The following is a 17,133-nucleotide window of genomic DNA, read 5'->3' as shown; positions in this document are numbered from 1 at the left end:
AAATAAATATAATTTTATCATTAAATAGTTTTTATTATGTAAAATATCTCATCATTGTGTTGGGTTTCTTTTGCTCATTATTTAGCTAGATTTAGTTCTATGAGTTCTTGTTTTATACTTCTTGTTTGATTTGGCAAATGGACACACACACACACACATTCCCTTTACAGCTGCGCTATTGGTCAAATATCAGGAGTTGATGATTAATATCATTGCTATTAATGTTTTAAATTTGAAGGTTCTTGCTGTTTATTTTATGTTTATATATTAGACAGAGTGCGCCGTTTAGATTGTGTTTGTTTTTTACCATATCATTTTACCTATTGTCCATGTGTAAAGCATAATTACACTATACTGATAAAGTCCAGTTTCACTAAAAAGCTCATTCAAATTATTATGGATTGCCTAACAAAGCATTCAATATGGCATAACCAGAGCAACCACAATTATTTATTTTAATACACACAAAAAGTCCAATTTAGTTAAGCAAATAAAACCATCTGAATTGAAAAGTCAACATCCGGAGAGCGTCACTCTGTATTGTATTGTGTGTGCAGTAGACAAGAAAAACAGATCATATTGAAATTACCTTTGCTTGAAAACAAGTACAAATTTGAGGCTGCAATTCTATTTATCCAAAAAATATTTTAAACAAGCAACTACATTCAGAAAATTAAGAAATTAAAGAGCTTGCTGTGAAATGGCTGAAAATCACCAATCAAGTTTACTAGAATGCACTATAACATACTTGGGCAGCAATAATTCAAATTTCATAAATCAAGGTAAGGAATATTTTACAGTATGTCTTAACATTGTTATTAATTTATAATTATCTTTGACATAATATAAAAAATAATAATATTATAGACGTTTTCTAGCAAAAGTGATCTGGTCATTGCCAGCTGTGATGTTATAAATAAAGAATATAAGTCCATAAATTTACTAATATATTTGTTATGATAAATAAATGTATATATAATGATCTTCGTTTCAGTTGTCAACTGACAAAGATGCCATAGAGCCTTGAAAATTCCAATAATTTAGTACGCTATTAGGAGGCATCACTATTAAAGTAATTGCTGTTTTTATTTGTAATAATTCTTTACTCTATTTTTGGTTAATACTTAACTAATATCATGTTGTGGAGCCGGTAAGTAGTCAAAGGAGTAATGAATCTGGTTGTAAGTCACTAGTAAAAAACTCTCCACTGAATACAGTTGTGGCATATGTGGGTCAAGTATGGTTTGGAAGGACCTGGCCCTTGTCCCAAAGTGGGAGATATGGAAACTGTTATTTGTCATGTATTCTAAGGAATAAGCTCACCCTACTATGAAGTGACCTTGGTGATCCCTGTGGACAGCTCAGAAAACATTATATGGTCCCTGCATACCTAAATTACTTCAAAGAAGTCTTATTATAGTAGTTTAACCTACACAAATACCATTTTATTTCCATGAAAAAGTTTTAGAAGTATTTTTATTTTTTAAACCTATTGTATAACACCACATTTGCCCTTCTCTTCTACTATAGGGACCAACCACTGGATGAGAGACAATACCACATGCATCTATTTGTTCTGCTCCTCAGTGGAGAAGCTTGAATGGTACTGCTATGTTCTTATTGGGATGTGCTTCATTACCTTGATTTTTGGATTTTTGGGAAATATAACTGTTCTGATCAATTACGCCCAATACACTAAATCATGGACAAGCAGTACTATTTTTCTATTCAATCTAGCACTTTGTGACTTTACATGGATTATCATTGTTCCTATCTCCATCTACTTCAGCACTAATAAAGTTGTCTTGTATTCTGCTCCTGCATTTTGCCAATTTAAAAGAATTTTCTTCAACATCAACATTTATGGAAGTATTTTCTTTTTAATGCTCATCAGTTTTGACAGATACCTTTGTTCTGTGCATCCCTTGACATCAGCAAGATGGTGGAACAAGAAAAAAGCTAAAGTCTGCATCATAGCAATATGGTTATTCATTTTTATTGACTCAATCCCTGACATTTATTACATATCGAAAAAGAAACATGCAGAAAAAATTGTGGCGTGTTTGGATTACATAGAAGAGCCGATGGATTTTGTAATTCTCATTAATGCTTTCAGAATTGTATTTGGATTTCTCATTCCAGGAACCGTTATATTCACATGTTATTTCTGTTCCTTACGAGTGTTAAAACACCTTAAAGTTCGATGCCACACTCGGAGAGTCAAGAAGCCTTTGATGCTAGTTTCAGCCACAATGTTAGTGTTTGTTATCGCATTTGTTCCATATCATGTGATGATAATGGTGGTACTGTTTTATAGATTTAACTATTCAATAGACTCCAGAAATATAAGCTTGATTTTTGCACTCTATCAGATTTCTGAGATTGGTTGCAGTATAAGCAGCTGTGCAGACCCAATAATCTTCATTTTGGCAAACAACAAGTTTAAGCATCATATAAAAACTATAAAAGGTTTTCCCAGGAGACTGTCCTCTTGCTGCCGTTCAAACCAGGTGGGGAATATAAACCAACAATAAGCAGCTGAAAAAGCCATTCATGATAAGAACAACGAAATGTGAACTAGATTACAGAAACCACTGTTTGGCAATTTTTAAAAGTGCTAAAATATAGGTCAACATAAACAGATGTTCTGTAAATTCTCCATATATATTCACAAATGCATAGAACTTTAAAAAAAAACAAAAAAAACAAAACAAAACACAAACAGATCAGCAATTTACTTGACTGAAAAGTAGAATGTATGCTGGAAACACAAATTAATTATATTACACAAATTTAATCACCATGTGGACAGGGAATTTATATAACTATGCTGAATTTTGGAGCCTGGTATTTTTGTTTGGAAACCAGTGAATGGGGTATTTATTAAAAACATAATTGATATAAATTATATTTTCTTGAATTATATTAGTCAAAGACCTTAGATAACTGGTTTAAGATCTAGTTGTTTCATCTGGCAGCTTAAGGATGTTTAATTTCTAATTCATAATGTTGATATTATTACAACAAACATTAAAAAAAAGTGTTTATCTCAATATATTTATTGTAATGATATAATGTTTTAATGTTTAATAGTAATATTATATTATTTCCACTTTTTATGCAGAGCTGTTTTTTCATTAAGGCAAGTTTAAAAAACTATATTGTGATTGCTCTTTATGATCATTAAGGACAATAACAGATATTTGTAACAATGTCAACCAACCTCATTCCTATTAAGCCATACACAAGACAAGGGTCAGACTCGAGGCAAATAAAAAACACACAAATTGCAGCTACTTCCAATTTGTCATACAGAGCAAAAAAATAAATAATCCTTACTGAAATAATCAGTTGCAGAAATATATTTGATGCCCATATTAAAACAAAAATCAAAACAGAACAAAAACGAACAAACACAGAACATAATGGTGAAAGCTCCTTTCTTCCACTTTCAAAGATGTCACATGTTATCAAAGGCTCCCACATATATAATTATGTCACAATGAGGCATGCAGAAGATAGTAGGGATCAAAGTAAAAACCACAGATGTTTTCCCAATTTAATAGTGCAATGATGATTTTAATTATTACACTGTTTGATAGTGATGGTGCACAATGTATTTACTAATATCATTTGTTTAATCAGCTTCCTTACTACTTGAATTTCCCACATCTCTACGACACCTGAATATGACGTTTTTCCATAATCACATTATTAATTTCCTAGGCACATCTTGATGTGAATTACAAAAAGTAATACCTCATTATTAAATAAGAACTCCAGTGGTAGAACTAGGACGCTGGTGGCTGCTACATTTTTCTTTTCAGATCTTCCAGAAAATTTTGATTTTGAGGCATCAGGTAAAATAAATTACATTTGGAGGTTTGAATGTATGAATTCTCCAAATCCATTAACATTTATGCATAATTAATTTGCACCTAATTAACTGACACAGAGTTTTAATTGGAAACTACCTGTCATATAATCAGGTATTGGAGAGCGATAACAGACTATCTATAGTGTATACTATATTTTAGGTCATTAAAATAAAACTTGTATTCCTTTATCTTTATGAACCTGGGGTCTGATTCATTAACGACCTTAACGTAAGAAACTCCTTATTTCAGTCTCCTGGACAAAACCATGTTACAATGCAAGGGGTGCAAATGAGTGTTCTGTTTTGCACATAAGTTAAATACTGGCTGTTTTTTCATGTAGCGCACAAATATCAACTTTAAATGTCAGTGTACAAATAAGATATCAAGTATTTGTGTGTTACATGAAAAAACAGCCAGTATTTAACTTATGTGCAAAACAGAACACTCATTTGCACCCCTTGCATTGTAACATGGTTTTGTCCAGGAGACTGAAATAAGGAGTTTCTTAAGTTAAGGTCGTTAATGAATCAGGCCCCTGCTTCTCAAATATCTTCTTAAAAAGAAAAAAAAAAAAAGTTTGTTTTCCTGATATTACTCATGACTATTTTCACGTAATTAGTGGAACTCTTGAAATGTTTATACCCCAATACATGTTCCCCTCTTTTTTTAATTTTTATTTTGATGCCCAAGCTGTGTAGTTTACTCTTGTTCTGTTAGGAACAAAAGTTCTCTCTCGCATTTAACAACATTCACAAATTATCATTTCTTCTTTCATAAATTTAACTGTTAAGGATTTTTTCTCTTGTTCATCCCCTTCGTGTGTTCTTGTTTGTAAACAAATTTTCTTATTTCTCATTAGTTAACAAACACCATTCTCTGGAAAATCGGCAGGATGCTGAACCTGTCCAATCAGGTTCAGTATTTACTATGTACTTTTCAACCACAGCAGCTTTCAATCATTCTACTTTGATGCATAATAGTTTGCCAGTACTAGTGGCCACCATAGCTTACAGATAGAATCCTATTGACCGATATACAACACAAGGTTTCAAATATCTGTAATTCCACTCCACAGTACTAGTGTAAGCAATTCCGTAAGAACCTGACTATAGCAGTACTACTTTCTTTGTCATATGGTTAACCAAAAACACGACCGAGAACTGAAATTGAAGAGTATCAATTCACCAAACCAAAGGTTTGTATAAGTATAAAAAAGCAATTCCCATCCATGCCACATTTCCCTAATACGACAATTACCAATCCACCCTATGTCACCGTAACACACACTTCAGGATTTCTTATACATTCACCTGCTGATTAAGCTTGTTCATAGAGATAAGATTATTATAGCTATATATTTGCTGCACCAGCTTCACTGACAGAAGGCAATCGAAGGTGTAATTAAGATTTTCTATAGTGAATGCAAGCTAATTGGAAGTTAACTTTATGAATCTAGTGTAGCCCTATGATCAATAACAGAACCGGTTTCAATTGCTGGGCTTGGTGACTGAACTTCATCACCAAAGGATACAAGTACATCCTGGGCACTAGGAATATGTGTGGTGATTATAGGTGTGTATATGCTGAGCATTATAAATTTACATGGTGAGAATGGGGCTATATAATTGGAATACATGTAATTTTTGCTGTACTGAGCATACTATACATTTACTTTCCTGCATAGTACGTCTATCCTGTCCCAGCATGGAATGGAACAATGTATGCTTTCTCGTAGCGAATATCAAGCTATAGTATGTCTACTGCGCACTAATTCCCATCCACAATGCTCTTTTGCTGTTTACCAATGCGCAGTCACACTGCCCACTTATCGTTCACCAATACCCATATGTAATAAGTGTTTATTTATAATTATTGCTCATCCACAATACACTTTATCTGATCACTAAGCACTCACATTGCACAATTATTAATCAATATATTTTGACTACTAATAGCAAGTAGATTGCATTGTCTGAGTTCTGCAGTGGCACAGTAACTGTGTAACAGTCTCTGGAATGACCGGATCCTCCTCCTCTTCCCACACATATACACTGAGCAACTGAAAGGTGCCTGGAAGGGCGGATGGGGAAATTAAAGTTGCCCTAAAAAAAACAAAAACTGAAAATGGACACTCAGATGGGGCCCAACTCAACTGTAGATGAGACCAACACAAAAATGGTTAGTACACAGTTACCCCTAGTCACATCACTGGTAGGTGAAGTCAATGCAACTCACATTGGTAGGTGAAGTCATAGCAACACCAGGCAGTAGGTGGACCTAGCACTCAAGTAGGTAAAGCATTGCACTGATAGGTGGAGCAAACAATACAAAGAGTCTTATGCATATACAAAGCAGAGAGCACCCTAGTGACTGGCATACAATATAGAGAGAATCCTAGTGACCTCCAGACTCTTGCCCTCCTGCTCCACAGGAGGTTTCTGCCCTCCCCGAGCTCACCATAGAACACCTGCATTACGATTTGAAAGGTATACTGTTCCAGTTAAACGCCCCACCTAGACCAGCCTAGTGACTGACATATAATAAAGAGAGCATCCTAGAGTCTGCCATACAATACAGAAAGCATTCTTGTAATCCACAAACAATACAAAGGCCATTGTAGTAACACCTATACTTGTACCTTCTGCTGTGATTCAACTTTAGTGTAGACAGCTCCAGCAAGTTCTTACATGAAAATGCTGGGCTGTTGGGGACTCCTTATTTTCAGAACAGTCCTCAATCTACAATTACTCCTCATATCACTGATCTGTATCTGCACTTTATCCACATTACTGGTTACATGTATGAGTATTTGTAATGCAGGAAACACATGTTTTTTTATTTCTTTATTGAAACAAGGTTATGGCGGTTGATGCTGCTGTACAGATATGTTACTACATGGTACTTCCATGGTAGCTCTTTTTTATCCAAGTCACCAAATGGGAGGATTTCTCCTAATCATTTCTGAGTAGTCAGATGTACAACATCCTCACCAAGCAGTTCTTCTCCAGTCTCCCCCAAGGTAGTAGCTTGGGCAGCTGTGTATAATCCACTGGGATGGACCTCCCCCTGATTAACAGTCTGAACAGTCCTTTTATTAGAATGTGACAAAAGATATTGTAATTGACATTTTTCAGTATTCATTCAATAACACTGATCCTGCCACATTTAGGTGTCAGCAAGTCCTTGTCACCATACCTCGTCCTCTGCTTCTTCAAAACTCTGTTGCAAACATTGCATTTGTTCCCATAGAGGTATGTGGGGATCTAAAGTGAGCATCCATTTCCTATAGACACTAAAGGCATTGATGGGATTCTCCTGATCCTTTAAAAGACGATTGAGGATATCCCTGTGTGCAGTATAGGTTCGGTACACCCCGGATCTGGTATTCCGCTATGAGCTCCTCCATACTCGTCGTCTCTAGTGGATCTGTAGAATCTGCTAATGGAATAGATTCCATTAGTACATTTGCAGGGGATTCATCAGGCATGTTACTGTGCTGTAACAGTCCATTTTCATCTTGTTTGTACTGCTGATTATTGTTGTGACTGGATTTCCCCTTTGCCAGATTCTGCATAGTACTAATAACTTCATGTGTAAAATCATTCCATTCTGGTTCATCACGAAAATTCCAGGATACTTGCTTCCTCTTTCAAAATTAGGAACACATCCATCAGGTTCTCCAATTTCTCCTGTAGACTGGCTCCTTTACACATAATAATCTTTGGGCACTCCTCATCCCAATAATCCAAAATGTGCTGCATTGTGGTGGGCTGGTGCAACACATCCATATCCCCATCCTGCATAAACTGCCACAGTCCTTCATCTCAGAAATCCCTTCCCCTGGGTGCAATGGACTGCTTCATCTCTTCTTTTGGGAACTTTTTCAACACTGGGCTGTGATCTTCCCAGAGCGCATACCCATTTTCCTCCCAGAGATCACCTCACTGTGATTTCCCCTCCTTGAGACACGGTTCCATCTTTCACTCTCCACTGGCGGGGTATGCCTTCCGTTATCAAATCGGCACTTAGGCATCTTCACTCACCTACAGCCCAAAACGCTTTTTGTGCCACCCACGGGTGCCTTATTATGCCAGGTAAGTCTACCCAGTACCTTCTAGGATTCTCAGTCACTCATGCAAATGCAGTTAGAAAGTAAAAATACTTTTATTGTAACAAAATCACTAGATTATTTTATACACACACACAGTAAATAAATGCCAGGAAGGTTTACCACATCATCTGTCCCTTACCCAAATTACCGTAGCTTAAGGAGTTAGTCACCTGGCTGTCCAGACTCGATGACCAGTGGATCTGCCGATGTATTTCACTGGTAGAGCGCGACAAACCTAACAATCAGCCACCCTGCAGCTTCCAGTCCCAGAATGAATATCTCCTCGACCCGGAGTGGTTCCTTATAATCTAAGGTCTAATTTCCACAGTGTTTTCCCATCCCAGGACAAACCCCTGGGTCTATCCTTCTTAACCATTGGTGTGTGCTGTATCAGAGGGTTGGAGGGGGAGTGGAGATGAGCTGTACTTCCACAGAAGGTCCCCTGCTGGGCTCTAGACAAAATTTCTGAACTAGTCATGGCGAGAACAATGGATACTAATTGGCCTTCCCCCTCACCTGTATCTTGCAATCTGATCCTTACCCATATCGCATCTGGCTTCACTTTAAGGATAATAACTAACAGCTTCCATACAATATCAAGAAGACACAATAAACAATATACATATTTACCATGAGCTACAATGTCCCCTTATCCACATGTAATTGGACACTGCAGTGGTGTTCTGTTGAGCAGGGGAACAAAAGCAAGGGCTATAAAAAGTAGATGCTATAATACACATTTTGTGAGAAACGAGGGATAGGCTGGTTAGGGTGATATTAATAACTTGTTTCACCACAGCCACTTACAATATAAAAATGTACTTTTCTAAGTCTTTGCAACCATATGTGTGATATTATTCTTTACATAGATCAAGAGAATACACCACAGAATTGTGCATTATATTGAAAGTGGATAAACCTCTAGATATTTGGAACTTTTAAATTATAACATCAGTTTATGTAGTCATTTAAAAATATGGGATTTTTAGTTCCTAGTTATGGCAAAATTAATTGTATTTTTTAATCATATGATGTGCTATTCTTCTGTCACTGTGTTCGGTTTTATTTTGTGGTCTACAGTGAACCATCTCCGTTCTTTTGCTGATAATGCCCACTATCAGGATTGAGTCATGGGATAAATTATTTGTTTTACATCATTGAATATTTTAATAACAAGATTTTGATTAACTAAGCCCTATCTATGATCTTCTAAATCCCGCCTTATGAAGATTTTTTTTTCACTTGAGTGGTGTACATACAATAGACAGCTCTAAATCAATGTGTTTTCTTTGGTCATTTCTAAATTGTAGTGCCTTAAACATAGGTATAGTGTGTGTTCTGTAAATACCATTAGATTCTACCTGTCACACAGATACCTTTTGAATTGGGAAGAAACAGCCAATGGCAGCAGCTTGTTCTAGTTTCTGGTGGGCAGTGAATGGTGTGGTCTAGAGTAGGAACTTTTCTCCCAACTATCTCTCCCCTCTCACATCTCTCAGTCACCCTCCGTTGTGTTTTCAGTCACCCTCCGTTGTGTTTTCCTTGGTCTTTTCTGAGTTTGCTCTTTAGTACTTAGCAATCCTAACACTTCATCTTCTATCCTCAGTCTCTTTGTAGTTCTTGGTCTAAAGAAAGATGCCAGCTGCAAAATTCATAAAAAGAGTGCCTGAATTTGGAATACTTTTTTCTCTTGTGGCTTTGGATTTAGATGTAGCCTAGATATATTTTTTCTGAAAAGCTATTTAAGCTTGTACATATATACTTATGGTTGTAGCAGTCTTCTATATAAAACAATTTGTATTTAAGGTTCAGTGACCATTAAAGTAAAAGTTACAGCAACTTATCAGAACTGAAGATATTTCAGATAAAAATTTGATCGAGGAGAAATGGCCGGTGTTTGTTTTATGCTGAAATGACTGATAACAAAAGGGAATAACAAAACTCAATAAGGTATCCTTGTTACACACAGGTTAGCAAGGCACACATCAGCAATCAAAGGGATTAACACTTAACCCCTCAATGCTCTATGACACAAATGTGCATACACACATTAGGCTTGGTATACAAATATATTCACAATTTACATTTCAGCATTTCAAAGGTTAGCATGGTCAAGCAATCTTCTTCATAAAAGGCTGTGAATTTGTTTAGAACAAAAAGGACTGCACTTATTATGTTTTAGATTTAATATACAAAAGTACAATGCTTACAGGTTATAACAAACAATTAATAAACAATTGACATACACAAAAAAAAAATAGCATAACAATTATAAAAACAAATAGGATGAGAGTCCAGAGTATAATTTAGGTATAATAATCTGTATGCCTGGGGCAGGCAGAAGAGATGGACAATCCTTCAATTAGATTGAACCCCAAGAGCTGACAATTTGTTGTAACTGGTCTCAGCTTTTTAAAAACACTTTTACACCTTTCCCCACCTCCAGGGGATGTGGTCTGTGATACTATTTACAACCACAATTTGCATGTTCCCTGATTTCATACCCAATTCTACTATGCGACCTAACTTTCCTGTGGAGTGTCATGCAGACCCAATTTTATCAATAAATTCACTATGAATTTACCAATTTATTGATACCAAACAGGTCCAGGTCCTAGGTCCAGTGTATTATTTGAGCTTATATTAATTTCCTCAACTTCTGTGTGACAGCATGATTTATTTGACATATGGTCTGTCCTTCCTAATGCTATTTATGAATATGTGGTGGATCACTACTTTTATTGAATTTAAGTGATATTTTGGAAACTGAAATATATTTGCCTATACAATATATAGCAATTCCTCAAGTGGTCGCCTTGTGTAAGACCACAAGCTGTGAACGGCTCCCTCCCGTATGTCCAATATTTCTTAGGTGTCAAAAGACTCTCCTATATCAGGATATAGCATACCCCAGGGGCCTTTGTAGCTGCTCAGCTTTCCCTGAAAGTGTTGTTGTTATCTGTTAACATAGAGGTGGGCAGAGCCACGAAGTAAACATACACCAAACCCTCGGACTTCACATTTAACACCTTAGTAGATCATTTTATCAATGGATTCATTTTATATACCATATTTACACTGCAGTTATGATTAGGCCTTATTCCCCTCAGTTATGTTATTGGTTAATCCTTATAGCTGTAGTTCCTCTAGGGTCACTACAGTGAACAAAACTTGTTGACAAAATAAACAAACAATACTGGTTTAAGATGGTGCTTATTATAGTCACTGTATCAAGAGATCATTACATTTTTCATTATCATCTGATAAGGAAATCACTTATTATTACGATTGTTTCATATGGATGCACTGGTCTCTTGATGTATATAACATATATTATACATTATTGGAGCAAGCAATAGACTATCTCCAATTAAAAATAATTAAATAATTAAGCTTTCAACTTGCACATGGGTTAGTTCCATTTAGTGATCAGGTACCTCCTTCAGAGATAAATGGTATCCTGTAATTAAGACATTATAGTAATTGCCACTGGGTATGTCCAAGCTTCTCAGAGTTCTGGAAAAGTGCCAGCCTGGATGGACAGTCTTTGTTTTTTGGAAAAGGATATATTTAGCTGACCGTTTAGAGAGATAGTAGCACTAGGGACGGCTGTGTTATTCAGTTTGTTGCACCCAACCTCTGTCCTGTGACAGAAAGCCGAAACTTGGGATACGCCTGAGGCCTTGTATCAAAGGGGGAATTTGGAGAAAGAGAAAAGTAAAAAATATCTTTGAATACAGCATGGGTTGGCCTTGGCTTCCCTGATAGACCAATTCTGATCAAAGCAATTGGCAACCTGCATCTACCACAACCCCACACAATGAAACAACATGAAGTGGTTAGAAAAGCCTCCAGAAAATACTACTTTTATTTATGTCACCACTCAAAGATACAAAGTGGAACACCAGCACAACACCTGGGGATAAGTATATGTGTACATTGTAACTACAATGCTCCTGAGAACTCTAATGAAGCCAGACAGTAAATGCAGTTACAGAGTGGTACAATACTCTAGTGTACACTCATAAAAGTATTTTGAGGTTTAAAAATCTGAAAATGAAATGTATTTAAATTGTCTCACAATGAGACATACAGAAAATTGCATGACAAATATTAAAGCTGCATTATCACCTAGCCAGAGCTCCGGGGGCTACTCCACTTCTCTCACAGTCCTGACAGGTTGTTTGTGAGCAGGAGGACTAATCTGGAAACTGAAGTATGTGATTGGTCTCCCCACTCAAACCCCTCCCTCCTCCGCAACCATTTAACATTGGTTAACAAAATAAATCTGTTGATTCTGTATTATAGGATAGAGGGGGAGGAAACATTATAGGGAAACATTTTCCAAGGCAGTAGTGCAGCTCCAAACAAAGTGCAGGTGAAATAGGTTCAAATTCATCTCATTTGGAGACCATTACCTTCAGGGAATTGAACCACTGCATTTACAGCAGCTGCTACTGCTGTGACACCAGAGGAACACTACTTTTCTCTCTTAAGGCTTGCAACATTTCTGCTTATGCAGTGTAAATTTGTCACCAGCATGCATCTCTTAAAAATTACTGAAATGAAACCTGGTTAGTGCTGGAAAAAAAAAAATTTCTCCCTCTTCCCTTGGCCTATAACCCATAATTAAAGTTCACTGCCACTAGTGAACAAACCAATGGATCAAGGACATCACCACAAAGTCACTTAGAGATGCTCGACTATGGCAGGGTCAGGTTACCTACCCATTCAGTATGTGGTGCAACTGCTCTAAACCCCTCCCACATTCCGCCATCATAGTATGCTCCCCTGGCACGTGTTTAGCTCTAAGAAATGCTATGATGCAAACACATTGCCACTATCCACATCAGCAACCCGATGACTTGTGTAGACTTGACTAGCTTATGTCCCCAAATCTCTACGGTCACCACTATTGGAAACAACTACAGCACAGCTAAATTCCTGGTCAGTCCTTTAGCAACCCGCTACTCATACCAGGGCTGAGCACACCATTCATCTTGCAAGTATTCCCCAAAACCTGTGGCCCCTGCTGTGTTGGTAAATAGCTGCAACATGTAGTTAGGTACCCCTGCATTCCGTCCTGAAGCCATTGGGGAAGAACTTTGCTCATCTTCGGGCGATTTGATGCTGTACCTTGCTGAACACTGGACATGTTAGAGGTTAGGTTGACAAGCATTTTGATCAAGGAAAGGAACCTTCTAAATGGGTCGCCGTCACTGAGGTCTGAATATGGTGTAATTGAGCTGGTGAGATCTGCTGTGCAGAGAGCCAGAATTTCAACTATAAATTCTGCCGCAACTGGCCCTTTAGTCTCTCAGTCTCCTTCCACAGCATCACTGGAGCTGCCCGGCAGCTATATCCCATATCGGTCTCAGGCGCTATTCAGTGACTTCAGCCCCATAGGGTACTCTGGATACTAAAATATAGTTGTGGCTGGGATACAGACTTCTATATCATTGTGTAACGACTCTCAGACATGGACAGACTGAAAAATTATTCATCAACAGAAGTAGTATATATTTTGGATGTTTACTTCGATCTTCTATGTAAATTACATAGGTCTAATTGGGGGATATTGGCATACTTTTATGCCTTTTAGAGCTCCCATATGTCCTGATTATTCCTTTTATTCCTCTAGAATTCAGATTTTTTGCACCCACATTAACGGAATAAAATGGGGATAGGTATGAAAAACTCATGCCTGGAGAGATGTTTTAGTTAGGAGCCACGTAAAAATGTTTTGGTGTGTTGCAACACACATTGACAGAATAGATATCAAAATAGAAGGATATAGCACTCCCACCTTATTTCTGTGATGCCAAAACATACACTTAAAGTTAACCATGTCCAAATCAACTGTTATTGTCTTTCTTGCCTTGTAATGTTCTTCTATAAATGAATGTATCGGATCATTATATCTTTCCACATTAGTGTTGCATATAAAACAATGGCAAATAGTGTATTATATTAAAATAATAAATTGCAATACCATATAATATTCCAGTAAGCCCCAATGTATTTTATATCTAAAAGACTCAACTGTGATTTATATTCATGAAAGCCAATATTTGGAATTATGCACCCAATTGTGCTCACCTTCACAGCACAGCATGCATTTGTGCCCACTCCCCTCTAATGAATGCACCTTAATGGAAGCAAATGTAGAGAGGGCTATAAAATCAATATTTTTTTTCATATCACTTAGGAATTAGTACTTCAATCTCAAATTCATCACCAAAGTTATATACTACATGGCCAAAAGTATGTGGTCACCATTTCCAGTTAGTGTTTGGCCATTTCAGCCACAACCTTTGCTAATAATTGCACAAAGGCAAGTATACAACCTTCATAGTAAAACATTAGCAGTAGCATACTGAAGAGTCACTGTCAACGTGACAATGTCACGGGATGTCTCTTTTCCAACAAGTTAGTTTCTGCCCTGCTGGATCTGTCACGGTCAACTGCAATTTCTGTTATTGTGAAGTGGAAGTAATCTAGAAGTAACAGCTCAGCTGCAAAGCTGACCAGGTCACAGAAGCTCAAAGAATGTAACCGCCAAGTGCTGAAACGTGTAAAAGTAGTCTATCCTTCACTGCAACACTCACTACAGAGCTCCAAGCTGCTTCTGGAAGCAACGTCAGCATAAGGGGCCGGATTCATTAAGGATCTTAACTTAAGAAGTTTCTTATTTCAGTCTCCTGGACAAAACCATGTTACAATGCAAGGGGTGCAAATTAGTATTCTGTTTTGTACATAAGTTAAATACTGACTGTTTTTTCATGTAGCACACACATATCAACTTTAAATTTCAGTTTTCAAATAAGCTATCAAGTATTTGATACCTAATGTTAATTTGGCCAAAGTTATTACACAATTTTTATAAAAAAATGTGAACATTTTGTCTTTCACAAAGTTAATGTATTATAGAAAATGACTGCAATCAAAACAACACATACAAGTAAAATAACAGCAAATGTCATAAAATATTAGCTTAAAGGATTACATACGACTTACCGAACAAACGTTGGTGAAACAGGAACTTCCCGGCAACAAGACCCACTACGATGGCGACAAGCCAGAGTATGACTTTTAAAAAGTTCCAAGCTCCTCCCGGGTATTTAGTCATTATAAACGAAAAACAGTTTCCAACAACGATGACGTTGGCTTCTGTATGGCTGTGAGACACTGGATCCTCAGCAAATATCAAAAAATTAAAGAAGGTCACCAAGTAAGCAATAACTATGCGTGACCACGGATGCTGGAAAAAATAGCGAAAGTCTTTATCCATCCTTGTAAAGTTCTGTAATATCCTAATAAAATATAAACATTGTATGAGTATGGTTTCATATATTTCAGAGAGCAAAGTAGCACACATTATAGTAGAGGAGGTTCTGAGCTATATTATGTGTGTCCTATTTGAGAAGCAGTGGGATGACTTCACTACAGGCACCAAAATAGATTGTAATCTCTTCAGGGAATTATCGTTTCTCATAAATGTTATGTGATCCTGAGCCTGTCAATTTGCTAAGTATATAGCAAAAAAAACATTCACCTTGGGTGCTGGTTATTCACTAGAAGGATAGAAACAATCAAGTTAACACAAATACTAAGCAGCTAATACAAGTGGTAACTTGCTATTAGAGGAGAACAAGGGCTCAAACTGACAGTATGAATCTACATTATTGCTTGCTTCAAATAAATTTTAGGGCTGTACATAATAGATAGATAAATTATTTTATTTGAACTGTAAAATCTGCTAACAAAAACAATAACTTTAGTTTGAAGTAAACAAAGAATATCTATATTATATAGAGGACAGTTTTAAGTTAGGATCAGCCAGTGCAATGTCACCATGTGCAGGGCCGTCTTTCCCATTGGGCACGATGGGCAGGTGCCCAGGGGACCAGGGGGAAAGGGGGCCCTGGCAGGTCTGCTGTAAAAAATCCTGTAAAGAAAAAAAAAGAAACTTACCTTTTGCGGTCACCTGACCGTTCAGGTCAGGTGACGATCCGGCTCACTCCCTGGTCCTCTCTTCCGTGATGCGCTCACAGTGAATGTCGGGCGTGATGACGTCATCACGCCCGACATTCACTGCGAGCAAAGCATGGAGGCGCACAGCGGCGAAGTACAGAAGAGGATTCGACGCAATGTGATTGAAAGGTAAGTTAAGAGGGGGTGCATGTTTAGTTCAGCACTCTAGTGTGGTGTGAATGATCTGCAGCCTCTTGGGACCGGGGAACAGGGGGGGACAGGAGGGAGAGGGACAAAGGGGTGTAGGGGGTAGCTCAACCCTCGGTTACAATAAATATTGATAGTAGTCCCTGGGCACATACACAAAAGTGGCATGAAAAATACACATTTATTGAAATGACCAAGAGGAAAAAATGAGTTGCATTGATAAATCGAGCTAGCAATTAATAAAGCAAGCACTGGGGATGCTAGCAGGCAAATATGTCATACAAAGTATGATAAACAGAGGCAATTCTGGACATTGCCTCGATTTATCAATTGTGCATTTTTATGCTTGCTGTTTATGTCACTTTACCCAAGAGGTTTTGTATACCATTACTGTGACTATATTATTCAGCATTATATAGAGTTGCAACTCATTTTTTCCTCTTGTCATTTCAATAAATGTGTATTTTTCACGCCACTTTTGTGTATGCGCCCAGGGACTACTATCAATATTTAAGTTAAGAAGGGGATTTGAAAAAAAAAAAAAAGTGACCATATATATATATATATATATATATATATATATATATATATATATATATATATATATATATATATATATATTTTTATTCCTTTTTTTTTTTTTTTACTTATATATTTATATATAGGGGCCCCGGTGCACTGCTGTGCCCGGGGGCCCATACTGTTGTTAAGGTGGCCCTGACCATGTGTCCGTGCAAGGGTGCCCTCAGCTGAGTCACAGCTGCCCACCACCTCGATGACATCTGACATGCTTTAAATCCCTCCTCCTACATTCACCCTTTATTTACTTGACCCTTGAGTAAAGTGTGAACCTACTGCACAAGGCAATATAGGCCACTTATCAGCAACTTCAATATAGTTGACTCATGGAGGTACACAAACCTCCTAATATTTTACATGGCCAAAGAGGGACACTTAAAATGA

The 17,133-nt window shown here is 37.1% G+C and overlaps 1 protein-coding gene across 1 annotated transcript in view; it reads right to left on the bottom strand.

Annotated features, from left to right (window-relative positions):
• Positions 1-17,133, bottom strand: part of TMEM117 (transmembrane protein 117) — a 299,423-nt gene that overhangs the window by 237,764 nt on the left and 44,526 nt on the right. The window contains exon 2 of the mRNA XM_075209075.1: positions 15,007-15,302. Within this exon, the coding sequence (XP_075065176.1) occupies positions 15,007-15,280 (274 nt within the window). The 5' untranslated portion in view covers positions 15,281-15,302. The remainder of the gene's footprint in view (positions 1-15,006; positions 15,303-17,133) is intronic.

This window comes from Mixophyes fleayi, chromosome 4 (assembly GCF_038048845.1).
Source record: "Mixophyes fleayi isolate aMixFle1 chromosome 4, aMixFle1.hap1, whole genome shotgun sequence".
Classification (NCBI taxonomy): Eukaryota; Metazoa; Chordata; class Amphibia; order Anura; family Limnodynastidae; genus Mixophyes; species Mixophyes fleayi.
The sequence above is the reverse complement of the archived record's forward strand: the minus strand, read 5'-3'. Positions and strand labels throughout refer to the sequence as shown.